General features: G+C 42.7%; 3 protein-coding genes across 9 annotated transcripts in view; 2 read left to right on the top strand and 1 right to left on the bottom strand.

Annotated features, from left to right (window-relative positions):
• ehbp1 (EH domain binding protein 1) overlaps nt 1-5,687 on the top strand; it is a 159,311-nt gene extending 153,624 nt beyond the window's left edge. For 2 of the 7 annotated variants that reach the window (XM_042220902.1, XM_005922437.2), the window contains 2 exons: nt 4,079-4,193; nt 4,508-5,684. In XM_042220902.1, the coding sequence (XP_042076836.1) occupies nt 4,079-4,193; nt 4,508-4,598 (206 nt within the window). In that variant the 3' untranslated portion in view covers nt 4,599-5,684. Of the gene's footprint in view, nt 1-4,078; nt 4,194-4,507 lie in introns of all 7 variants that reach the window. The other 5 variants (XM_042220905.1, XM_042220903.1, XM_014333615.2 and 2 more) reach the window with 5 other exon arrangements.
• A 3,558-nt stretch (nt 5,688-9,245) lies between these two features.
• Nucleotides 9,246-15,752, top strand: otx1 (orthodenticle homeobox 1). Its single transcript, XM_005922435.2, has 4 exons — nt 9,246-9,586; nt 11,854-12,043; nt 12,444-12,595; nt 13,928-15,752. The coding sequence occupies exons 2-4, from the start codon at nt 11,947-11,949 to the stop codon at nt 14,675-14,677; spliced, it is 999 nt and encodes a 332-aa protein (XP_005922497.1). The 5' UTR covers nt 9,246-9,586; nt 11,854-11,946; the 3' UTR covers nt 14,678-15,752.
• Nucleotides 15,753-16,951: 1,199 nt separating this feature from the next.
• Nucleotides 16,952-26,211, bottom strand: part of LOC102294935 (WD repeat containing planar cell polarity effector) — an 89,926-nt gene continuing 80,666 nt past the window's right edge. The window contains exons 18-19 of the mRNA XM_042220925.1: nt 25,371-25,402; nt 16,952-24,166 (exon numbers count right to left, since the gene is read on the bottom strand). Coding sequence (XP_042076859.1) covers nt 24,113-24,166; nt 25,371-25,402 — 86 coding nt within the window. The 3' untranslated portion in view covers nt 16,952-24,112. The remainder of the gene's footprint in view (nt 24,167-25,370; nt 25,403-26,211) is intronic.

Below are 26,211 nucleotides of genomic sequence, written 5' to 3'. Positions count from 1 at the left end.
TGTGTGTGTGTGTGTGTGTGTGTGTGTGTTTTTAAAGTGGACGCCCTCTCGCCATCTAAAAGGGATTTATGCATAGCTGGGTCCCAGAGTTGTTTTTTTTTCTTCTTCTCTCCCCTTGTTACGGTTTGATATGATAAGCTTTTTTATATGTTTAAAATCAATATGTAATCCTATGCAGGAGCTTATCCCTCTCCACACCCCCGACACACACACACACACCCACAGCCCATTTGTAAATCTATTTGGGCTTTGTAACACATCGGGACAGCGCACTACAGACCCTGATTGATTAGGTGCACTTTGGAATCCGATCACATGGGCAACTTTTGATGATGTCGCCAACTCTTTCAGGCTTGCACACTGACTGAAGAGGCCGATAGCAACAGGCTTCGTTCCACGCGTCGCCGGGCTCGAGTTTTGGCGAATTCAGAAGACCAGTGTGTTTAATTATCTATTCACAGCTCGGGTGTTTGTGTAGGTTGAAGTGCGTCCACGCTTGAAGTTTTAATATTCGCATCGTCTCCAGCTGTTTTAACTTGGTGTTTATGTCGAGGACAGGTGCCACCTGTAGTGAAGCTAACGTGGTATTACATGCTGCTAATCGTCACATGAGGCTGAACAGATGCTGAAAATGTTCACATTCATGCCTGGAAAGAAATTACAGCTTTTTAAGAGATGTAAAATCTTTCCTGTGGTTCAGCCTGCTTCACACAGGTGGAAAACCACTTGATTGTTGTATCTACCGTGATGTTCTCAGTCTTCTGCTGGACACGTAGACCAGAAAACTACAATTCTGAATGTTTTTATGGCAAACAGACACAATGAAGCTAAGCCAAACTTTCTCACCTGATACTCACCCAGAGGCTAAAGGCAGTAAATCCTGTAAATTGGTAGCTGCCGTCAGCATGTTAAATAGTTTATGAGCCATCAAGTTATAAAGGTTCAAGTTGTGTTTAAATGTGTTAAGGGCAGGTTTGTCCTCTTGTAGATAAATTTACCTCCTTGCACGTTGCATGAGGCAGGAAACACCGCTTCACAAAGGTTTGCACTACTAGAAATATTCAGCGTGTTTTAGGTGGTAGAGCACACCTGACATACACTCATGGAATTAAGGACAATATTAGCTACTTTGTCCACACGTCTGAACAAAAAAGCATCACACAAACTTTGGGAACCTGGGTAAAGTCTGGAAAGGTTCAGGGGTGGAGTGCATGTGTGGAAAATGGCTTCAGAAGCTAACAAGAAAGGCCCTCCCCCATTCATACTGCCTTTCCTGAGAGAAAAGGTGGACTGGTACTCTTTTACACGCAGCTTCCCTAAACGTCAGGTCCCTACAGGAGTAAATCACATAGATGGGCAGATTAAGTCACATGCAGTTATGCAGTCATCTCTTGGCCAAGTAGAGGATGAACTGCTCTGAAACTGCAATATAAACTTTATATTTATATTTATATATTTATATATTTATATATATATTTATATTCGAACCTCAACAAAAGCAATCTTAGTAATTTAGAGAGAACTTTTGTCTTGCAATTTTTAGCCTTTGTGTTTGTTGCTTTTTTAATTATCAGTCCCCCCCCCTCTCTCTGATGACACTTGGATTTCAGCTGAAATCAGCTCTCAGGGCCTAAAGAGGACGAGGGGGGTAAAAAAGCAAAGAAATGAAGGTGAATAAATTGTATTTTGGTGTCCATGTCCAAAAAAGCTGCGATTGAAACCCTCCGATGTGATGTCGCCGTATTTTGGTATAAAACAGAAAAAGAGGCAGCCAGACGGACTCGGATGCATGAAGGGCGGCCTCGTCCCGCTTTGAGAGAACGAGGCTTTGGACCGGTTTGCTGTCTTGAATAAATTTAGCGTCGGGGATAGCGAGCAGGGAGAGAAGAGGGGGGTGTTCATGGGGATTTGAACCAGCGCATTCTTGTGTGCCTTGTGCAGATTCACATGGTTACCACTGGCGTGCACGGTGAGAGTTATCTGAATACGCACCCACCGTGTGAGTTGTACACACTCCTAAGTCTTTAACCTCCCTCTCCCACTCTCTTATGGAGGGGGGCGTGGCTTACAGGGGGGTCTGAGTGGCTGCAGGCTGTTTTGTTTGTTCCTGCGTCTCTGGTTACCCAGCCTGCCCCGCTCTGGTGTTGCCTGGTCACGTCGCTCATCGGCTCTTTTTATTGTTTACCTTCCTAATGAGGGGGGCGGGACTCTGAGACATGTGATTGACAGCAGTGAGCTCACTCATGGGTCCCCTTCCCCTCCCATGCACACCCCGGGTCCAGCAGGTCTTTGGCTTTTTTGGCTGAGAAATCCTTTGAAGGAGATTAAAAAATAAAAAATAAAAACCACCTGGTTCGTCGTGAACCCTCCTCTTCTGAGAGAGGATTGTGGGAGATTTATTTATACATTCCTGTCTCAGTTATCTAAAGCTGATGACTCACCTAATATTCCCCACACTTTGTTCTGATTCTTCCTAAAGAACCACATGTTTAAAAATAAATAAATAAAAGGAGCAACAAATCCTCGAGGTGCAGATTCAGACATATTTTGAAGTATTTGTTAACTCCTGAACAAAAACCAGAAGAGAGTAAATTTGCTTCCCTGAGAGAGAGAAAAATAACGAGGGGGGGCTAGAGAGCCAAATATTGGGACTGTGTTCATTTCGCTCTGTGGTCGACTTCAAAGGGACGAGCGGGGCCAATGAAGAGAGCGCAGACCTTTCAGGACAAACCCACTGGGCCCAGCGTGACACGCACACAGCCTGACTGCCGCAATTTGACTCAATGAGGAGGAGGAGGAGGGGTGATATTTATTTTTAATAAAGCCACACTTATTTTGGGACTGACATTTTACAACATTCCTTTTATTCTCGAATCAATAGCCGGTTAAATATTGATAGAGGGGTGAAGTTGCCTACGCGCCACAGAAGTTCAGTTTGGGTTTGTTTGAATTCTCGCTGGGACGAAGCGGATTTTTTTTTTCAGTTTTATTATGAAACGATGGAGGGAGGTTTTAGAGGGAGACACGTTCTCACACTGAGCTGAGGAGCAGAAGGAGATTTCCTGCCTTTCTCCAGCTTTGAGGCAGTGAAATGGATAAAACACTGCAACCGGCAGCCGTGTGTGTGACACGACGAGAAGTTGAATCTCATTCAGTTTAATTTATGTACAGCATATGTTGTCCTGCCTGTGCATGCTAAGTGTGGTGGTTGTTTTAAACTGCACAAAAAGGTTGCAGTGAGTGTTTAGGGTGAGTTTTTTGGGGTGAGGGAGGGAGGAGCGCTGCCCTGGTGTTGGGTGAATGCAGAGCCGAGGGCGCCAGGCGGATATTCGAGCCCCAGGGGGAGCGAGCGCTCTCCTGTGGGCTGCCCCCTCCTCCAGGGAGAGGCTGAGGGGATTTGGATCAGGGTCCCACCTGGACCCTGTGGGGCCCTGTGGGGCCCCTTCCTGCAAAGACCCTGGAGAACTGAGAGACGAGAGTCAGGGGTTCACCTACGTGTGTGTGTTTGTTTGTTTGTTTGGCTGAGGAGGTGACATTCAGGGGTTGGTATTTATTTATAAGTTTCTGTGGAGGATTTTGGACCATTAAAACTCAATTTAGGAGACTTTCAAACTTAATTCACTTCAGGATAGAACTAAAAATGTGACAAATACAAACGATCGTGAATGCCGTCGTTCAGCAGAGCTGCCGCTTTAATAGAGCTTGTGTGTTCCTGAGAAGTTAGAGGTTATAAAAGAACGAGAGCCATCTTATACCTGCGAGAAGTTGCACATTAACATGACGTCATCACTGTGCGCGCAACCTGACGGAGCGTGTTTACACGTCACATTTACGTCCCGCTCCATCACAGTCCAGCAGGTCAGTGAGGTGATGAAACTGTTTCTCCGTCTTTCTGATCATCTGCAGTCCTCACATAAATGAAGCCACATCCAGGAAACCCAAAGATCTTTTTGAAAACACTTCAGTTACAGGTTCAGTCCAGAAGAAGATGTAGGCATCCTGCAGCCTGTGAGGTTTTTAGAAAAGAAATATCCTCAGTGTCTCCACCGCTGACTGCAGGTCTCTGGTTGTGTTGCAGACTGGCAGAAGACCGAGGCCCAGAAGAGACGGGAGCAGCTGCTGCTGGATGAGCTGGTCATACTGGTCAACAAGCGAGACGCGCTGGTCAGGGACCTGGACGCCCAGGAAAAAGAGTAAGTCACTTAAAAACACTGAACACAAGTATAAAAACACTGCACAGCAGGCGCTCCTGTGGTGTCACAGACGTCCCCAAGAAGCTGTGGACGTAGAGAAAGCACGGCGAGCCTGCCCTGCGGCGCACCTGCACGGGTGGGATCCCTTCCAGGGCACCGCAGGCAGGTAAAAGGTCAGAACGTGGCCCCTGGCACCGGGCCACTCCACAGGTGGTGCAGCGGCGTTCACCGTGGCACCAGCTGTTTTACCTGTCTGCCCCTTACCCCAACCCCACCCCGAGACATCTGACCTTTTGACCTTTTGCCGTCCGCAGGGCCGAGGAGGAGGACGAGCACCTGGAGAGGACGCTGGAGCAGAACAAAGGCAAGATGGCCAAGAAAGAGGAGAAGTGCGTCCTTCAGTGATTGTCAGCAAACACAACCAACAAATGTAGCCGATAAAAGAAATGTATCACATGATTATTATCGATCATTTTATTTGATAGAGGAGTCGAGACATTTCTGTCAGTTATTGGAATCCCTTTGAGGTTTATGTTCGGGTCAGATTAACCACAGAGACTCGGCTGAGCGAAGAGGCCCTGCGACACCTTTGCACCAACTTTTTACGGACTCGGACTGTCCCCCTTTATTTTATTTTATTTTTTAAAATTTGAACTCTGCTTTACTTTCTCGAGAACGGTACCTGTGTAACAAACATGAATACGTGTGAGACGAGGGCAGCGCACAGCCTGTGTGCAGCTCGCTCCGTCTGAATGTGGAGACCAGGCACAGTCTGTGGTGGATTTGAGGTACAGCACAACAATGGGGGAAATTTTACTCTTATTTGTTTTCTTTTCTTTTTCTTTCCCCCCATCATATTCAGAAGATGATGAGGTGGGTTGACTTTTCAGTCAGACTTTTTAAAGAAAAACAAAGAGATAACATCGCTCTTTTCAAGCTACTTCATTACTTGACCGTATCTTTTAATTATCTCACTTTTTACTTGTAAAATATCTTAACTTGGGAAGCATTACTGTTCACAAATCTTGACTTTCCTATTGCTTTTTTATCGTCTTGGCTTGAAAGCAGTTTACCAAAACAAAGAAAGGAAAAAAAAAAAACACTTGTTGTATATTTTCATCACTGCTCTGACCAACAGCTTCCAAAATCTTTTTTTTTCCTCCATCAGGAGTCATGCAGTCAGAAAACAACAGATATATATATATATTATTTATTGTCATTTGTCCAATAAGCTGCTTGTTAAGTGAATCTACCATCACGTTTCATTTTGCTCAACGACTTTTGGTTTCTATTTATTGTATTCAGAAGAAGAGAAATATGCTTCCATCTCTTAGAGCTCCACATCTTGTGCAGCTGTTCTTTTTACGTGTGAACATTTATCTGATTATTTATTCCAGTGTCATAACCCAAGTCTTCAGTAATAAAGTCTTTATGATTTCATACTCCACAAGACGCTGTGTGGCCTCTTCTTAAAAAAACTAAAAACCTAGCCGCTGTGGATTTTTAAATTTTTGTTATATTTAATGTTTTTTTTTATTACTCATTTTCTATTTTTCAAAAGGCGCACGCACTTTCAAAACTCTGTTCCAAATATTTGTATTTATTTTTTACTCTGTTTAAAGAAATATCTCCAATCCTCGATCTGAACTCTTTTTTTCCTCCTCTTTCTGTTTACATAATTTAAAAAGTTATTGAAATGCACGTCTTTGGCTGCAGCCCCCGCACATAAGTGGACCCTATCACCGCCTCCACCGGCGAGCGTTGCGTTTATTATTCGGCGATCTGTTCAATTCCCCTGCGACCTGTGCGCGTGTTTATAAATTAAAATTGGCGGGTTTTTTCTTTTCTTCTTTGAGGTCGGTGTCGAGCAGGTTCCTCCGAGGAAGATTAGAGAGATCACTTTGTTCCGAGCAGATGTTTTCCCCCCTCTCTCACACCTCTCTCTGGGCCGCTCCTGTGCGCGCTGAGGACGGGCTGCAGAGCTGGAGAGGCTCGGTCACCCGCAGCCACGGATGAGGGGAGGAGGGCGGGCACAACAATTGGTATTAATTTTCAAAGATGTAGAAAAAAAAAATCACACCCTTAAATTCTTAAAGTGTCCATTTTAATTTGCACCATTTTACTGAAATGAGCTGTGGAAAATGTTCCTGCAATAAAAGCTCCGGATGAACAAAGTGTCTGCGGTTTAACCCTCCTCTCTGTCCCTGCAGGCAGCCTCCCATCCCCGATTAAAGCAGGAAAATCGGTTGTGACAGCAGACGTCCTCCCCGGCCTTTCTAATACTTTCAAATTAATTTGCTGATTCGTTTCTTCTCTGCTTGGGACCGACTGTACGCGCACATTACGCACTCTGCGTCCCCCGAGGCGCTTTGTTTGACTTTGTATTGCAGCGCGTTTATCGCGGGCGCCTGTGATCTGGAGGAAAAAGAGCAGAGCCTGAACGGTGCTGAGTGTATGTGAGTGTGTGTGAGAGAAAAATCTTTAAAATGATGCACACAACCTGTCGTTTACACTTAACTTATAAATTATTTTACATGCAACATTTTAAAGGCTGTTTCCTTACACAATCATTCATGCGTAAAACTGAACTCTTAAAAGTTTTAACTTCCTCTAAATTACTTCAACTTCACTGAAAACTATTTTAAACCATTTTAAATGAATCACTACATGTTTTTAATTTGGCGTTTTTGCATTTTGTTAAGAATAAAACTGTTGAAACCGACCTGTCCTACCTCCGCAGCATCGCCCGGCTTTCTTTAACGCTCCAGCAGAAGCAGAAGGAGTGAAAATTTATTTGGAGTCGTTTTCCTTTTTTCGCTGAATAAGAGCGAGGCACTGCGTAAAAAAAACGGCGGTGGCTCGGCGCTGCTGTGCAGCTGAGGATCCTTCAGCTGAATGGATTATCTCCTGAGCTTTGAAGTCTCCTGGCCTCACCTCACAGGTGCTGAGCGCCGCTCGGCCTCTGCGTTTTTCACTTCCCTCGCCCGCGCCGCCGTCCAAAAAAGCTGCACCTGAGGGAGCCGCGGTCTCTGCGTGCAGCGCCGGGGCTCCTACAACAGTCCGTTTTATGCATCATCGTTTTAATAAGCACCGACAACATCCCCACAGATCCCCGCTTCCAATCCTGCCGGCTGAAGGGACAAAACTTTTCCCCCTCCTCTCCTCACCGCCTAATCCCAGGCTTTACCAGCTCAGCATTAAGAAAATTCAACTGCAATTTGGGATTAGACAAAATACTCTTATTACAAAAGGTTGGTGCAACTTGATAACTTGATACTTGTTCAGGGGTTTATCTCGGGGTCTTACTCACATCGAGAGAGGATGGAAGGGGCAGAGAAAAAAAGCAATGCAGGGGAAATGTCAGAATAAACCGTCTCTTTTGTGTTGTGAGGGCCATATTTGTTGAATGGCCTTTTTGCATAATTTAACGGAGCCTGTGTGTGCATGTGCAGAGGAAAGGAGGGGTGGTGGTATTTCGGTCAGAGCCTTCGCCGGCCCTCTGACAGCTCGGACTTCAGATGTGGTGGAAATAAAAAATGGATAAAAGGTGCGTGAAACCCAAATCAAATACCTCCACTTTAGGCCGCCTCCTCTCTGCGCACACAGCCTCCCTTCAATCAAACGGGCCTGATTTCTCTTTGATTTTGGCCTCTGCGTAAAAACACGGACCTGCACAGAAAGGTGCGTTCAGGTGCGTCTGTAACAAGCATCACTGCAGGCCTGCGCACACAACCTACATATTTTTTATTTATTTTTTTTTGTAATTATTATTATTGTGCTCTGCAGACTTTTGATGCTCAAGTTTCTCTGTCAAAGTGCTCTCATCGATGACTTTAAGTCCCATCGGCCTCCACTTTGATACTCCTCCTCTTCCTCACTCACACACACACATAAAATTGTAAGTTCCATCCCTGCTCTCTCTCACCCTCTCCCTCTCTTTTTGAGCATTAGCTCGCTTTCAGCTCGGGCCTCATTTACAAAAGTTTGTGTTTTTGCAGAGAATAAGAAGCGGCATCCCCCCCCCCTCCCCCTCTGACACCCGGTACCACTCAGGCCAAATCATAAAGCATACGCAGTGTTTTTCTTTAAGTGTGGAGGGTTAAAAACGTGTTAAAAACATCAACACAGGATTTGATTCGGTGACCGCAGCTTTCTGCTGCTGATTCTTCTTCTGTGGATTCTTCTTTTTCCTCCGCAGTGAGTTGGAGGTCTACCCCTATTAAACTTTACGTCAACCATCCTCAAATGTAATTCTAAATGGGGATTAAACCTCATTCATATTCATGAGACTGGTGTGTGTGTGTGTGCGTGTCTGTGTGTGCGGGGGAGAGAAAAAAAAGAAGGGAGGAGGCTGGGAGTGGGCATCACAATAAAATCAAAATGGATAATTTTAACTTCTATCCTCTGTTTTATGGTTCGGTGTCCACTTGTTTGTGTTTTTTAAAAAATGGCAGAGAAACAAACGGTGACCGTAGATAAAAATGTGGCTGAAGCTTCGAGGCCTTTTCTCGTAAATGTGTGTTTTGTTTTTTTTAGGAAATAACTGCCAAACTACAGCGGGGGTTTCCTCGGGTTTCTATTGCTACTAAATCTTGATTTGTAACCTTTGCCATCGAAGCGTTTGTTCGTCTGTTTTTTGTTTGGTGGGGGGGTCTTTTCAAAAACCCAGAATATGTATTTTAGGTGGAAAAAAGTCAGCACTAAAGTTTGCTGACAATCCCAGCAAAGATGCTCTATACCCGGCATGCAAACAATAAAAAAAACTGGTTCCTGTGAGGTGCGAGTACCTTCTAAATTCTTCTTATACGCACAGCAGAGCGCAGGCCTGCAGCCTCTGAAGCACCTTCCCCTGCAGGCCTACGAAACATTTCCATCTTTTTAAAACCGCTCTGTGGTTCCTGTGGTCCGGGACTGAGAAGAGGAGGAGGAGGAAGGGTGGTGGGGGGAGATGAGTGGGAGTGGGCTCCCCCCCCCCCCCGGCTGCCTCTGCTCCCCCATAGGTGGCCTGCGCCGTCCGTCAGCTCGCTAGCCCTCGCTGATTGGCTGCAGGAGGCGGATCCGCAGGTGATCCTCCGCTCATAGAGGCGCGGGGCGGAGAGAAGGTGATCAATCTCCATCCATCTCCATTAGAAATCACCTTAACACTCTGACAGACAACGACAAACCCCCTGAAAGCAAATGAGTTTGATTTATTTGGCTGTAAAAACGGCCGGAACCGCACCGAGGACGCGGCAATGCTGGTGATGCTGCTCGGTTTGCGCACTGATATTTGTTTCTGAGAAAGTCTGCGGCCGCTGCGCGAGTTTTGTGCCCCGCAGACTTCCTGCAGCTGGATAATTTTTACTCGCCTCTTGCGGTTCGAGCGCTCGGGACAAGGGAAGGAGAACAACAAGGTAAAGTTTCCTGTTTTCTTTCGCTGATTTTACGCAAAATCTTCTGGTTTGTGTGCATTTTCGCTCCGAGGAACTCTGAGCCGCGGTTCATTCACGAAGTAACCCTATAGCTAAAGTACAAAAAAATATTAAAATGTATATTTAAAAAAAAAAAAAAAAAACCTGAAACATTTTTCATGAATAACCCGTACCACGCACCTGATTTCAGTTTGTACCGCTGCACTTTTATATTGAATTTTTTGCGCAGATATCAATTACTCAGCACTGTCAAGGACTTCATCTTGAAGCCGATAAATCGAGCCAACTTCCTCCTCCTTTATTTGTTTTTTTTTTTTTTAATATTCTCATTCCTGTAAGTTTTTATTTATTTTTTTATTAAGAGCAATTGTCCATTAAAGACTCTGAAGCGCTCAGCAGATAATTGGAGAGGCGTGTTTTTTGGTTTTTGTTAATTTATTTTGCTGATAAGGACCCTTCTGAAACGCTCTCTCTCCCCGGAGGTCTAATCTAAATTCTAATTGAGTTCATTTGCACGGAGATCTCGCCTTTTCACTCCGGCCTGGCTGAGCTGGAAGCGCGTTTTTTAAAGAGCTGCTGGAATACGCGTTTGGCACGCAGAGGTTTGGTTTGGTCATTGTTAAAATAACCCCACTAATTTAATTCACACTCCCGGGTTGCGTGTTTTTAAGCTTCAGATCAGTCTGCACGCAAACTAGTTTCTCCACCCGGACTCTTTGTGTGTGTGCGTGTGTGTGTGCGTGTGTGTGTGCGTGTGTGTGTGTGTGTGTGTGTGTGTGTAAATGTTTTAGGAGCTGCTGAATATGTATATAATTTTGCTTATTTTCCTTCAGGTTTGCGTCTTTACTTAACCAGCAGTACTTTACTAGAAACAAAAATAAAACCATGCAGGGTTTTATTTATTAATTTTCTCTGTCTCTCTCACTCTCTCTCTCTTTTGTTTTTCTTTTTTTAAGAGCCGAAAAGTAAAGAAGACCGAAGTGTTGCTTTACTAAAAATACAATGCTAAATGTATCTTTTTAATCCAGTAAAAATCCAAAATTAAACAAATTTGAACTTTTTTCCAGCTGAATTTGGTCCTCACTTTGTGCACCTTTAAAACAAAGCACAAAAATCGACTCCTCACATTTTCAGCCTGGTTTAAATATAATAACAGAAGCTGGTTGTTGGAGAAAAATGCGTTTCACGTTGGTGGACTTTTAACTGAAATTCTCAGCCGAGGACTGAAGAGCCACAGGAGTCCTGCTGTGGTCAAAAACGCACACGAAGTCTGACGATCCGAAAGAAACAGAATGAGCCAGAACAGAGATTTTTTGTTATATATGTATTTTTAAATTGATTGTCAAACTACACAGATAATCTAGCGTTTTGTAACTCTGCGTGTGTGTGTGAGAGAAAGAGGGAGAAAGTGCAGGCCTACACACACCTCACACACACATTTTATTCATAAGTTTTATTGAGTTTGCTTTTGTTGTGTGAAATAACCAGATTTAGATGAAAAATACACCGGTAATTAGGATTTTTTTTTTTTTAAACTGCAGGTTTGAAAAAACAAATACAAATATGTGAGCGCAAAAAACAGAAGGCAGATGATTATTTTGATTTGAATTATTAATACTACGGAAATGTTTACCCGCGTGTTTTTGTAGTTTATGTCGCAGTAAGAGTGCGCGTGCGTGATTATTTTTTTTGGAGGGCTGGAATAATTTGCAGGTCTGCTGTAAATAAACGTTGTTATAGTTGGACACACACACGAGACAAAATGCAAATCTAGTTTCTCTTTTTATGACTTTCGTAAAGTCTGTGGGGAGCTTTCAGGTTTAAAGTGTGGATAAATTCTGCTTTGCAAAATAAAAGCTTTGCATTTGTCTCTCTGCGCTCGAGTCTCGGGCCGTTTGGCCCTCTTAATCCTAAAAAATAATCAAATAATCCTGAACGTTTTTTTTTTTTAAAGTTCATTAGACCTTTTAATTGGTGCAGAATACTATGTCTAGCTTGAATTAAATTCCTACACTATGATTTCCTGGTTTCTTCATTTATTTGAAAATAAATGCGTTTTTCAGTTAACCGTGGTTTGGGAGTGGAAACTGGAAGAGATTTGTGAAGAGCTAGAGGTGATAATGATCATGATAATAATAAAATATGACAGCAGTCGTCATCAATGTGAAATGCATACATGTCGGGATTCATCTTGTTTTTTGGTGGCGCACAAACTTCTCACTTGTTTGCGGTGTCTCCTCTCTGTGCAGTAGCTGGAATCGGCCCCCTGACCCGCCAAGCTGCAGCATCGGGGGAAACTGAACCGCTGGCCTGAGCTGGGTGGAGCAGTGACCGCCTGTAGCATGATGTCCTACCTCAAACAGCCCCCCTATGGCGTCAACGGCCTGGGGCTCAGTGGCGCTGCCATGGACCTGCTGCACCCCTCAGTGGGTTACCCAGGTAGGACCCCCCCCAAACTCTCACTCTCTCTCTCTCAGCCACACACACACACACACACGGAGCACCTGGACAGAAGCATGCGCAGTAAACATGAGCTCCAAATCAAGGGGTTAGAGTTAAACAACAAGAAACGTTTATAATAATAATAATAATAATAACATTGCGTGTTTCACTGTTAAAATGGTAAAAACAAATTTTAAAATGTACACACAATAAAAATGTAAACGTAAAACAGTAAATAAAAAGACACAATTTCTTTTCTAACCCTCAGCCAACAGCAGAGCAGGACAGGCTTGCATGTCGCTACCACTCACCCGACATTATTTACAGGTTTCCTCCGTGTTTCTGACGCGGTTCTCCGGTCTTTCTCTCCCCTCTGTGTCGCCTTTCTTCCCCGCAGCTACTCCCAGGAAGCAGCGGCGGGAGCGAACCACCTTCACCCGCTCCCAGCTCGACGTCCTGGAAGCTCTGTTCGCCAAAACCCGGTACCCGGACATATTCATGCGGGAGGAGGTCGCACTGAAAATCAACCTGCCTGAATCAAGAGTCCAGGTACAAAAATAAATAAAAAGTTTAAAAAAAGACACATTTTAATCTCTGCTTCCGCTGACATTAAGTTAATGTCTTTAGTGTGGTTGACCGTATTTTTAAAAAGTAGGACAATGAAGACCTGCAAGTTTAGTTAAAATAGTCAAACGAAGATGTCAACTTACTCTTATGAACTTCAAAGTAATTTATTTAAAGAGTTTATTTTCTTATTTTCAAAAACCTCTAATTTAAATACATTTTTTCCCTTATCTCCGAGGGACTGTTAATGACGTCATTTGTGTCTGAATTAAAGGTTAATTATCGGTTAACGCTCCAGCTAGCAAGCTACAAACTGTACAGGCAAATATCTTAGATTATCGTACATTTATGTCTCCGTTTTCATGCTACTAAATCATTAATCTTTTTTTTTTTTTTTTAAGAGTCACAAATATTTAAGTCAATTATGGGGAAATTAAGAATGATTCCTGGGTAACTTTAGGCCTTGTATGTACCCCAGTAATGCACTGATTTTAAGAAGAAAAGGACAAAAAAAAATCATGCAGATGGCTAGATACTGGTTAGATAATGAGTGTAATTAAAATTACACACCTTGGTTTGTTTATTAGTTCCTCAGTAAAGTAAAATTTAGTAGCTGCCTTTCTATTTCTTTTTTTTTGTTTTTGTTTTGTGTTTGGCTCAACACACTGGTTTGTGTGGCATTTTGTTTTGTCACACAAACCTCATAGTACTTCATTTAATTTCAATAATAATAATAATGATGATATCATAGACCCGGGTAGGCTGATGCAAACAAACTGAATTTACTAAAGATTATTTTACAGCAGAATCACTCAATTATTTTTAAAAATTGTATTTATTTTTTTCATTTTTGATGCTCTTCAAGTACAGGTCGTGTAATTCGATCTGAAATATGAAGAAACCAAGACTCAAACCTGCATATACTCCAAACATCTCACTGGTGTACTCCAGTATTGAACAAACACTGCTCCTTGAAAGGCATTAGGGGAAATCCAAGGCACAATTCGAGTTATTTTCAGAATGTGTGTAAAGCAAAATGCTCTACACAATCATACCCTCTCTGTGCTCTAGAGTTACTCTACTGTGTGGTGAAACTCAATAGCCTGTTATCTTAGACCCGTCTACCAGGTATGAAATTAGACCCCTGGCTGGTCCAAGCCAAGGGGCCGGGGTGGAAATGAACCTTGATGGCTAATAACCCCCAATTTTCCTCCATAATGTACTCCCACCATGGCCCAGGAGGTTCTTTTTTTCCTGAAATGCTGAGGCCGGTGTCGTGTAGGGTTGCTAACTCCTGGCTGGTGTTTGTGGTTGTAGGTGTGGTTCAAGAACCGGAGGGCCAAGTGTCGCCAGCAGCAGCAAAGCGGCAGCAGTGCCAAAGCCCGGCCGCCCAAGAAGAAGTCCTCTCCGGCCCGGGAGAGTACCGGATCTGAGAGCAGCGGCCAGTTTACACCTCCTGCTGTCTCCAGCACGGGCTCTTCCTCCTCTTCGTCCTCGTCCACCAATCACACGGGCCCAGCGGCACTCAGCAGCACCTCTACCTCCATCAGCACCGTCTCCTCTATATGGAGCCCTGCTATCTCCCCCGGAAACGCTCCGGCTCCTGCCGTGGCCCCGCTCCCTGAGCCCGGGCCCCCATCTAATGCCTCCTGTATGCAGCGTTCCATGTCAGGCTCTGCTGCAGCCGCCACCTCCTACCCCATGTCCTACAACCAGACGCCGGGCTATGGCCAGGGCTACCCCACCCCTTCCAGCTCCTATTTTAGCGGCGTGGACTGCGGCTCCTACCTAGCCCCCATGCACTCCCATCACCACCCGCACCAGCTCAGCCCCATGACGGCCTCATCTATGTCGGGCCACCCGCACCACCACATCTCCCAGTCGTCAGGCCACCACCACCATCACCACCACCACCAGGCATACGGCAGCTCCGGCCTGGCCTTCAACTCCTCCGACTGCCTGGATTACAAAGAGCAGACTGCCGCCTCTTCATGGAAGCTCAACTTTAACACCACAGACTGCTTGGACTACAAAGACCAGGCGTCCTGGAGGTTCCAAGTCTTGTGATCAGGCTTTCTTCCCCACCCACCCGCCACTGCCCGCCCTGCTTGTCTGCTCTCTTTTATTTTCCAGATTAGCTTACTGCTTGTTTTTTAAAAAGACAAAAGAGTTTATGAACCATAAGACAACAAGATAGCAGCAGGAATGCTCAAGAATCGGACTTCCTTCTCCCGCTCGTCCTGTTTCAAAGTTTAAAAGAAGAAAGAAAGAAAAAGACAGACCTGTAAAGAGAAAGCATCAGGAGCAGATTTCCTGAAGACGAAGAAAAAGGGTTGTTTTTTTTTTTGTTGTTGTTTTTTTTAAAAGACACCCCTCCTTGGGATAAGCTTAACAAAACTGTTTTTCCAAGAGTCATTTCAACCAAACTCCTTTGACCACCAGCTCTCTGGATGGGAGGAATATTTTCCCCTCTGGTGCACCGACGGGAACTGCCTGCCGTGCCCTCTTTACCTCCATCGAGTCCTGTATAGTTTTTATTATTTTCTGGAATTTGTTATTTTAGGATGACAGAGATTTTTAGTCAGCTGCACACAGGAGCTGAAATATGTAAATATGTATTTGGGTCAGTTACAGTGACCATGTTTAGTTGTTGTTTTTTTCTTTTCTGAATTTAAAATTGTTTATTACCACTTTGAAAGAAAGAAAGAAGAAAAAAGAAACTGTATGTAAATCTTCCCAAATATTCCAAAGAGAACAAATTGGCCATAAAGTTCAGCTTTTATATCCACCTTGTTTTACTCAGCAAAATTTGAAATGTCTTGGGGAAAACTAAATCTAAACTATAGATGCAGAAACTATTCTGGGACATTTTCTTTTTTCCAGATATTATTATAATTATAATTATTATTCTAGCTTCCACGTTTTCAAAGCAGACCACCTCTCTGGGACATGTTTGAACCGCAGCACTTGGCTTGTTATTGGAGTCAAAGCTTTTTATTATTATTATTATTTTAACTCTTCTGGGGGAGGAGAGGAAAATGTGGATTTATAGCTCCAAAAATGACAGTGAGATGTTGAATGTATCTTTAAAGGCGACCACCCTTACATACATGTTCATCCAATAAAGATCCGTTAAGTCATATTTTATTTTTCCTTGTCTCACTTTGATTCCCAACAGGGAGTCGAGTTTCTTTTTGTACACCATCAAATTACAAACTCGACACTGCTGTTTTCTCTTATTTGAACTAGTCACACTTTTATTTAAAAGCTTGTTGATTTTTGTCCCCCCCCCCACCCCCATCCCCTAATTATAACGGGGGTAAATGCAAATTAGGCCATAATTAAAACAAGCCGTGAACGCCGTGTAGGCTTGCATTTCCATTTTAGAGAGCAGCCGTTTAATCCTCTCAGTGTCTGCCTTTAAATTGAAATGCTGACATCTCTCCTTGCTTTAGGGAAGCAAAGTGTCTTTTAAAATAAAATAATAATCATATATATATATTTTTTTAAAGTTAACCTCCTTCACCAAACAGTCCAAACAGTAAGCCGGGAGACAGCTGATCGAGGCGTAATTGAACGCAGCGCTGTAATGGCGTGATAATTACTCCTGCGCCCCGAGTTGGTTTCTCCAAAATATCCTGCAGGAATTTCACCGCCTCTGATGCGGTAATTACGTAGGTGGGGCCAGGTTAGGGGGTCACATGTAAGTGTGTGTGTTTAATGCGTTTCTGCTCCGGGGCAATATCAAAAGGAAGGAGGGGGGTAGTTTAAAAAAATCGCGTCAGTGCACTGGCAAGGTTGTTTTGGACGCGTTTAGAGCAATGAAGGCCGCACAGAGAGCGGGAGGTTCAGGCTAATTATTTGCCCCAATTAAACCCTCATCCTTGCGCAAAGAAAATGAGCAGGTTGTGCGCACTTTCTTTTCTGCCCGCTAATGAAGACAAATTGAATTCTGTTTATTATTACAGGGCTCTCTCTCTCTCTGTGTCTCTCTCGCTGATTATTTCTATACTTCTGTCTGTGAAAAGTCAACAAAACGTCTGAAACACAAAGTTATATATTTTAAAAAGGAGGATAACTTATAAAAGGTGCGAACAGTAACGCTGGAATTTATTTTCCTTTTCTTTTTTTGCATTTATTGGTTCAAATATTTTTAAAATGAAAGCCACAGTTTTGCCAACTGAGTTCTGCTTTTTAAATACGTCTCAGTGAGAAGTTAAATCCTACAAATGTATGCACTTTTACGCAGAAGTCTCGGGTTTCGTTTGATTTAAAAGATCCAAACCAGAAATGGAAATTATAGCAACAAATAATGTAAAAAAACAACAACAAACAAACAAAAAAAAAACTGCTTTGACTTTGAATTTCCCCCCCGGTAAAATCTGGGTCGTTCTGGCGCTTTAAGGCCTCTGAAAGCGACGCAGACAAACAGAAGCAGTTTTATTCCGCCTGTGAGGAAAGGTCACGACGTAAAATTGAGTCTATTTGAAGCATAAAAAGGTAAAATTCAGGAGATTCTTTTTCTTTTTCCTGTTGCCCTGATCAGATTATCAGTCTGATCGATACATATTTCAGGTTCCTGGTCGTGTGGAGTCCGTTTCAGCTGCAGCCGGCCCTCTCCCACTCTGTCCCTCTCCCTCCATTTCTCTATCTCTCCCTTTATGCAAACGAGTCTCGCAGCAGCTGAATAAATATCTGCAGACCAGGACATTAAACGTGTTTGCGCCAAGACGCGCAAACAGCGCAGCGAGCGGCGGATTTGTTCGGATTTGCATCAAACAAATATTTGCTGCCGCTCTTGCGCGATGGTTTAAGGAGTTTGTGGGAGCCACAGGTCTCTCGTGAGGCAGCTGCTCACCTTCAAACACGAGCTGGAGTGAAAAGACGCGCTTTTCATCTAGTTTCCTCTGAGCGAGCGAAGCCGCGGTTCCAATTAAACAGTCGAGCAGGAAATCAGAGTGTAAAACAGACTGTAATCAGACTCAGTGCGAACAATGCAGGGATTAAAATCTGGGATTTAAGGCTAAACTACTCCCGCAAATGCAATCTGATTCTGCGCAGCGTTAGAGAGCAATAAAGAGCACGAAGCAGCACTTTGATACACCTGCGAAAATGCAGCAATGGCCCACCTAAAATGAGAAAGGAGCCAAAAAGAAGGAAGTTTCAGTTTTTACAAAAATCCTGGAAAATAATCCGATCGTTTTAATTAATAATTAATATATTAGTGTTGCTGTTTCAGTTGTTGACTTATTAATTTTGGTGTCAAACGAAGGAATTCAAACCTTTGAAAGTCAAGAAAATTACCGCTTATTTGGCTTAAATCCATCAGGAGTGAATTCAAGTGCAGTTCTGTTCAAGCTTAAAGGAGGTGATGGTGAATTAAATGTTTAGCAAAAGGTCGAAAAAACAAAACCACATTGTTTAGTTTGCATTGTTTCTACTGTTTCACACACTAAGATTTAAAAATTTTCAAGTAATGTATACTACAGGGGAAGCTATCAGATTGACTTAACAACGCAGACATGTGGTTCGTTTTCCCTAAGACAACATTAAACGCACCACACTTCTTTTTACACCTGATGTAGTTCTAAAACGACGTAAATGTGTTGGAACATTGTCTTCTAATCCTAAAATGTTCTGACTGATCTGAAAACTGGACTGAAATATTTATCGACCTGAAAATAAGACAGAAATTATTATAAATTAAAACAAGAAATTTGCTGAAAAATGCAGAAATTCAAATGATATTTTCCCCACGTTTCACAACAATAACGTGCAGAAAAGCTAAACACACAAAACATGGCCTCACCTGAGCTCCACCAATGAGAAACCTTTATATTTATATGATATCATCCAGCCAAACAGTCTCTGTCTTTGTTCATCTCACATGTTTTGCAATCAGTTTTTGAATTCTTGGAGGACTTTAGTTGATCGGAATCATGGGGGTGTTTTGAGGACACCGTTTAATCAACATAACGGATAAGCAGAACTACAAATAATCAGTTCTTTCACCTGAATGTTGGCAATGCGATGCTCTAAAATGCTGACAGGGAGAATTAAAGCCTTAAAACAATAATCCACAGATACAAAAACAGAGTGCTGGAGCAGTTTTCCTGCAGGAGTATATTAGATATGTGATATTTTAATAATTAAAAAGGGTGTTATTGAACTATTAGTGTGACCAGTGTTTGTATAAGCCTGATTTTGAGGGTCTGACACCTTCATATTCTGCTCAACGGGACGATCGATCGCAGCACAATGTCCCCCTGTTGTCAGCCGATTTGACCTTTTGGCCTCTCATCTTTTGCGGTTAAGGTGTGTGAATGTGGGTGGACTGGAAACTGTTGACACTTTGTTCACACTTTGTCCAGGAAATGAACTGGAACCATGCCGGACGGTCCTCGCATGAGTGGTTTGAGATTTGTATCTAGGAAAGTAAAAAAGAGACAGACAGAAAAGATAAAGACAGAAACCGGACTGATCCTCCAGTATTTGGTTTGCGAACACTCCTGGTCTTAGATAAGTCAGTGTGTATGTGTGCGCAAGACAAAGATCCGAAAGGCCCGGCAGATGCACCGATAGCAGCCTGCATGCTGGGACTGTTTTCTTGTCTTCCATTTCCATGCAGGACAGGAAAAAAACAGCACTCACGCTTGTCTTTCATTGGCTGCCGACTGTCGCCAGATCTTGGCATCCTGTTGTGTTCATAGGCCGGTATGAAGAGTGAAGGGTGATACAGAGGAGGATTAAATTTACCTGAGAGGTTGATCTGGGGTCAACTGTACACCAACATGGGAGTAGTCCGGGCCACCGTCTCAGGTTTCTGTGCTTTGTCAGGCAAGGCCTCAGTTTCCTGCTTTTAAATTCTTTAGTTGAACATCAGGTGTGGGAATTTTAAAAAAGGGTAGCTTGGTTGATTTGTTTTGGTTTATTTAGTAATTTTGAAATGTTTTCTGGCCTAAAAACCCTTCAACCCCTTGAGTTCGTCATTGAGACTCAAAGAAGCCGAGAGTACCACCGAGGATTTCACAGCTGAGTCCAGGCGGCCGGCGCAGCCGAGCTGGTGGAGTGAAAGCAGCTTAGTCACCCCTGTGGCACCAGGCACTGAGAGCATTCATGAAATTCCTCTTGGGTTTGGGAGCTGTAGGTTTAGTTCAGCAGAGGACAGACTAGGGACAATTTGTACATCGAGTCTTAGCCGTCCCATTTCTGTGGAATTAAAGGAGTACACGGGTTACCTGATCCTGAAGCGTGCTGAGAAATTTGGTCACCTCTCTTTACGTCAGGTAGACAGCTCTGGTCACTTTGTTGGTGATTCTCAGTTTCCAGCTAGTGAGACATCCAACACTTGTGAGAGCTTTTCTTACAACAAGCATGAAAAGGCATAATTTAAAAACAAAATGCTTTTTGTGGCAGAAAATTGTGCATTTACACAGAAACACTGTAGGCCCAGGTGGCTTATTGTACTAATTTGCAAAGAATCCTCATTATAATGAAGGATGAAGGCCGGTAAACAAATTTACAACCACAATAGGAGCCACGTGAAGCTGCACTTATGCACGTGATGATTTGGTAAATTTAGTAGCTAGCATGCTTCTGATCTTTTTCTATATAAAAGTTTGATATTAATGACTTAATTTCAAATTTACACCCATAAATAATAACTAAAAGGACCCACTTTCATTCACTCGCATTGCATCTAACAATCCTCCCTTTTTTATGTTAGCGATGGAAATCGACAAAGTTTAAAAAAAGATGTGGAAATATTTCAATTTTGGGAGAAAATAAGTCAGTGGATCCTCCTGACACCATCACATCAGGAATGGAGGACAGGCTTCTAGTCGGTATTTGAGGGCAGCTGGAGCTCTGTGGTTCAACACTACTTGTATATGGAGACAGAACGGTGGGTGAAACCACAGAACTTATCGGCAAGTTACAGGAAATTAGCAGCAGCTTTACCAGCAAAAGTGGGAACCATGTCCCATTTAAATGCGCTGAGTACTCTTAAGCATCACTATGAGCCTGCGGGTTTATAATGTAATGGAGCATATTTAAACGCAATATTTTCTTAAACCTATCCAGCGAGTGAAAATTAAACAAATGAGTGAGTGAAAACAAAGAAGTGCAAAACACAAAAAGCTCACAAAGGAGACAAGAACTGTGGCCTCCTGACCTCCTGGGACCTTGCGTGCACTTCGTTTGCTGTGAAGTCTAATTCTGCTCTTTAAAATACTGCTGTTAACTCATGCACAGGGACAAGAACCAGCAGCCACACATCAGTTTAGTTTCACAAAACACCAAATGAACTTGCACCGTCTGAACCATGGGCATGTGGTGCTGAATTAGCCAAAGGAAAAGAGGTCTGATGGGGGCAACAAGGCTGAAAAGTTGGCATTTTTATTGACATGGGTAGAATAAAATGGTGACATTGAGATTTAACTTTTTTTTTTTTTGCCAACATGCAAAGGAAGTCCAAACTGCAGGGCAGAATCAGATGTATTTGACTAGATGTTTGTTTACACTGATACTGCCCTCCTACACCACTGCTGCCATTATCTTACTTGGGTTTTGCTAATCACCAACACAGTCTCCACTGAAGTCCTGTTACTGTAGACCATTAAATTAAATGATTGGAGGCTTTTGTGCTGCTCTGAGATCAGCTGAGCAGTCACGCACTTCCTTCCTCCTCCTTTTCCTCCCTTGAAGTGGCTGATGGAGGGAAATCAGACAAGATTGGACCGGCGAAAGCAGCTCTCGCTGATTTCTGCAAAGGACGACACCCCTCATATCTGACTTTTGTTTTTCTGATGACAGCCCCACTTCCTGTCCTCTTTCCTCATGCATCAGTTGCGTCACAACGAGGAGGGGATGGATTAGAGAGGTATCTGAAGAGTGCTTACATTATCTCATCTGCAAAGGATGCAGCAGACTCATCATCCCAAGTTACAACTTGTCTTCTCCTTGCAGCCCACCAGACTTGGGAGGGCTTAATGGAGGGCTGGTTGGCCTGCAGGCTTTAGCGCTTCCCCGCAGCGGACGTCGTCTCTGTGTGTCAACGCATCGCTGTCTGACGTGTTGGCCACATTTTCTTTTTCATTCAGAGACAAGATTCTCTTCACAAACAGATGCCAGGGGCAGAAATGCATAAAAATGATGCAGTACTATGACCGTAAACCTTCAAAATTAAAATCTCACAGCAAAGAAATAAAGTTACTTGGACCACGCATGAGGAAATATAGATTTCTATACGTGTTTACATTATTTGCATGCACATTTATTTCAGTCTGAGAGTTAGTTCAGCTCATAAAATCAAAAGAAGACAAATCCTAATGCGTCTTTTGGGGATTTCAGAATTCAATTTTCTTTAAAGAAAATAACTAACAGTGTTTTGCAGCTCATGTGTACATCAAAAGAAAACTTTGTAAGAAAATCTGACAAAATCAGCCACATTCATGAAGTATCAGCCTGATAAAACTATAACGTGTGTATAATTTGCTGTCATAAGAAGTCTCCAGAATCTATAACAGGACCCATCAGATCATATATATTTTATTTACCCGTGCTTTATTTTTTGTTTAGTCTAACAAAAAAGAAAAGAAAGGAAAAACAAACTGTTCGAATCAGAGAACCAAGATATAACGCTTTTGTCTGTGAGGCTTTTTCAGGAACAGATATTAAAACTAGATATGCTAAACTATAACCGAGCACTTTTCTCGATGAAGCGATCGCAGTGTGATCCTTAAGCAAAGTGCATCTCAATCACCTGAGAACCAACAACAAAGAGAAACCGTAACACTAGTCAGTATATTTCTTCGTTTTTCAGGGAATCTCTTCCTTCTAAAAACTCTCCGTTGTAAGTAAACTTGTCTCTTTGATGTCTTTAATGGTCTTGACATATTTGTCTATAATATTTTAGGGATTTCTCTCGCAGAGATCAGAAACAAACCTATAAATCATACAAACGTCCCCCTGAGGGGGGAACCGTATCAGTCCAATCAGGGCCATCATTAGACGCAGTGCAGAGAAACAGCACAGCTGTTGCACAGAGAAGGGGGGGGGGGGGGATAGGCAGATAACCTGGATAATAGCAAATGCTGGAGGCTTGATTCATTTCCAAATGTTAACAAGGCCGTTTCACAGCTCCAGCACGCCGCGCAGTATGTTAATACCACTAATAAGCCTATCTCTGCAAGTCATCTCGGATGGCAAAGATTGGAGCGTGAGGCGGTGTTTCATAAATAAAAGCTGCTGGCCACATTTTAAATGAAGCATAACTATTTAGGATTTCACAAAGCTGACATAATTGCTTAAAGGGTAACCGAGGAGAGCATTTGGTCTCCCACTTTGTTTTCTGTATTATGAAATTTCATTTGTATTATGAGCTTTCACTGTTTGCATGTCAAAAAGGTGACTGTGTAGGCCATCGGAGGGATGGGAGGGACCCGTGTTTGCCTGTTAAGCAATTTTGCAGTTTTTATTCAAGCTGTCAAGTCAAACAATCAGGAGATAATGCAGCCTTGGTTTGTAAATTATAAACGTGTCAAGAGATGCACTAAAGGCGGCGACAGATGCCACTTATCTCCAGCTGCCTCTGCAGTGTGACTGTATCATCAGAAGGGAAATATAACATTTTGATGTTTACATAAGAGAAGTATTAGTATCAGTCAGAAATGTAATTCCTTTCACCCATCCCTTTCGTAGAGGATTGACTCCCCGAAAAACATACAATGATTTTTTTAAAGCTAACAAAACAAACAAACAAAAAAAAAAAAAACCCAGCAGAAAAGCATCCTCGCTGATCTTCTGTCCATTTCCAACATCGCTTCTTGTATATTTTTTGGTGGAAATCCTCTTAGAATGCAAAGTAAATAGATTACGATACAGTGAGGGATTAGGGCTCGCGCGGCGCTGTCAGATTAGTCGGTGAGCGCAGCGCGTCGACAGCTCTGACACGGCTATGGCTGCTGTTCAGGAAAGGGGCTCCGCGCGATGCTTTAAAGTCGCTGGTTGGCTCCCGTTCATGAATAAAACTGCGGCCTGTAATCTCGGCCAACACGCAAACACACACATCTACTCGGCGCACACGCACACATGCGCGTGCAGAGGAAGCCTGGAACATCCAATATCAGTGAGATGAGTGTAAAATGGGAGTCTTTATTTTTTCAGGCTGATTAATGTAAAGGTTTTAAACATTTTCTGCCGTGTTTTTAAAAGAAGAAGCAGGTAAGTGTTTCCTTCAAGGGTTCATTTGGTTTAGACTTCACAAAGACACGAAATAAGCTGAATTCAGTGAATTTCATGTTTATGATTTGGCTGAAATTCACAAACGTTCTATGACAGGTATAAAAAAATAAACTGTTTTCCATGTGTGGCTGTGAATGAGGGGACTTTTAAACCCTTTATAGATTAAGCTTCAAGCAAAGTAACTACTGTGCTTGTTATTGGTGAGATGTTGTGTCCCTCTGGGATTAATAAAGTCTTATCTGTTGTTCGTTAGTCTTTTCAAACCATCCCTAAATGAACCACATGAAGCATCCCGGGGTCGTCGTCATCATCCTGAGGAAGAAACAGAAACATCCCCCTTAATAAACATGAATAATGAATATTATATAAGTATAAACATATGGCGCTGCAGTCATTTCTGCATTTATTATATTCATCATCCAACAGTCTGTTGAACAATTAATCCTGTAAAAACAATAAAAAGAACTAAGTGACCAATGTAATATAAATGTTATCAAATGTAATAAAAATAACAGCATATATAAATTTTTAATTTTTTAATATCTAATTGGCTAATCACTGTAAACAGCAGTCCAATAAGACATCCTCCAGGTATTGTTCAACTCTAATGGAATAACTTCTCTTTGTTTACTTTTAGTCACATTTATGACGCTGTTGCAAAGGTGTCCTTTCACCGCACTGTTAGATAATGATTGCATTTACGGTTAGCAGCTTCCAACCAACCAAATGTGGGGCAAAGTTTATGCGTTTATCTAGGACAATGTGGGAAATGTCACTGATGCTAAACAGCGACTGCTCTGGTTTGCATCGCTCACGTGAAGCATGGATTTACTGATGCCCCAATTTTTTCGAACCATGAACGGAAGCTAAGGATTGTTTTTGCGATCTTATGCAACAGTCTTTCAGCCGCTGGTCTCACTGCTTGTGATCTTGGGGTTTCACTGAGGATAAATCCACACAGCCACACTTTTCTAGTTGTTCACCTTCATGAATTACAGTCAGCTGAACTGTTGATGTGGGACTCCATATAACTATCACGGCGTGCCAAACAGAGCGAGACCAGTAGTGCACATTTAAGAACATCAGAAATGAGCGATTACACTGTTATGGTTATAGACTGTCCATGGATTTTTATATAAAGTTTATATAAATGACAATAAATAAAGTTATGTGTAACTCACTGACAGGATGGTTGTATTAGTTATTTTTCTACAGGTGTCACAATAACTCCCGTAGTGAGACTTTTTTAGCGCAGTAATCATGAAACTCTGCCATCACGACAGCACTAAATCACAGCGAGCTCTGAGTTAATGTGTCTTAATATGAGAAGCTGTGATTGCTTATAAAAACTGTACATTAACAAACTCCTAAATGTCCCCATAACTGCTTGTAAATGCAGAGCATTATTAGCATTAATACGTGTTTATACACTGATCATAAATGCAAAACTTTACATGTTTTTCTGAACTAAACTGCAGCTTCTGCAACCGCGTTACTTAACTATCAGTGAACTTACATTCACTCCGTCTCCGTCAGCTCTGCTGCTTCCTGCAGAACAAAACGACAGAAGGCATCTGAGAATGATGTTCGATGCTGCCGTAAACCAGCCATGACACTTGAAACAAGTACAACAACCAAACATTAGACATGCATAATCACACACGACAGCCCCACGGCGCGTAAACACACGCAGCTGAACGCCTGAACAGGTTACATGCTCGCTCAGCAGGTCGGACACGTCGCCTTTTCTGGGTTTTAACGAACGTAAACCGTTGTCACTCATGGCGATCTCTCTCGCTCTGAGCGCTGCGTTAATAAGGTTATGATTGACATTAAAACCCTGACGTGCATATACAGATATTTAAAACGGTGATGCAAATTCCCCTCAATAGCCTACAGTCCGGATTATGGAATGACAGAGCGATTTGATGCAGAGACAATTGCTAATCACCTAAAAAAAAAAAGAAGGAAAAAATGGAATTATTAAAATGGAGAGAGCAGGGTGGAGGGAGGAGGCAGCGCAGCTACAAGAAGAAGAAGAAGAAGTGATGTTTTCTTAATGGGTATTTTTCCTAAATGACCAGTTAGTCATCTCAGACATCTGAGATGGGGAGAGCAGAGCACTCAGGCGACGTTTAGAGAATAAAAAGCAGGCTGAATGTCGCCGGAGAATTGCTGCGGGGCTTAAAACGTGGCCCTGACACTGAAATGCTGAACATTATTAGCTGCTCTTTAAAATAATGGGCACGCTCTCTCCATCAGCTGTTACTGGTGAAAGCACTTGTTGTCCTGTAGGCAGTTTGGGATGATTAACAGCAAAATGGTGGGTGGATTAATCTAAAGTCAAAGGAACGTAA

The sequence above is a fragment of the Haplochromis burtoni genome, unplaced genomic scaffold, assembly GCF_018398535.1.
Source record: "Haplochromis burtoni strain Fernald_Lab_line unplaced genomic scaffold, NCSU_Asbu1 Contig_57, whole genome shotgun sequence".
In the NCBI taxonomy this organism is placed as follows: domain Eukaryota; kingdom Metazoa; phylum Chordata; class Actinopteri; order Cichliformes; family Cichlidae; genus Haplochromis; species Haplochromis burtoni.
The sequence above is the reverse complement of the archived record's forward strand: the minus strand, read 5'-3'. Positions and strand labels throughout refer to the sequence as shown.

Coding starts and splice junctions, on each gene's coding strand:
- otx1 (XM_005922435.2), top strand. CDS start 11,947: ATGATGTCCTACCTCAAACAGCCCCCCTATGGCGTCAACGGCCTGGGG. Junction 12,044..12,443: donor CCCCTCAGTGGGTTACCCAG/GTAGGACCCCCC, acceptor TCTTCCCCGCAG/CTACTCCCAGGAAGCAGCGG. Junction 12,596..13,927: donor TGCCTGAATCAAGAGTCCAG/GTACAAAAATAA, acceptor TTGTGGTTGTAG/GTGTGGTTCAAGAACCGGAG.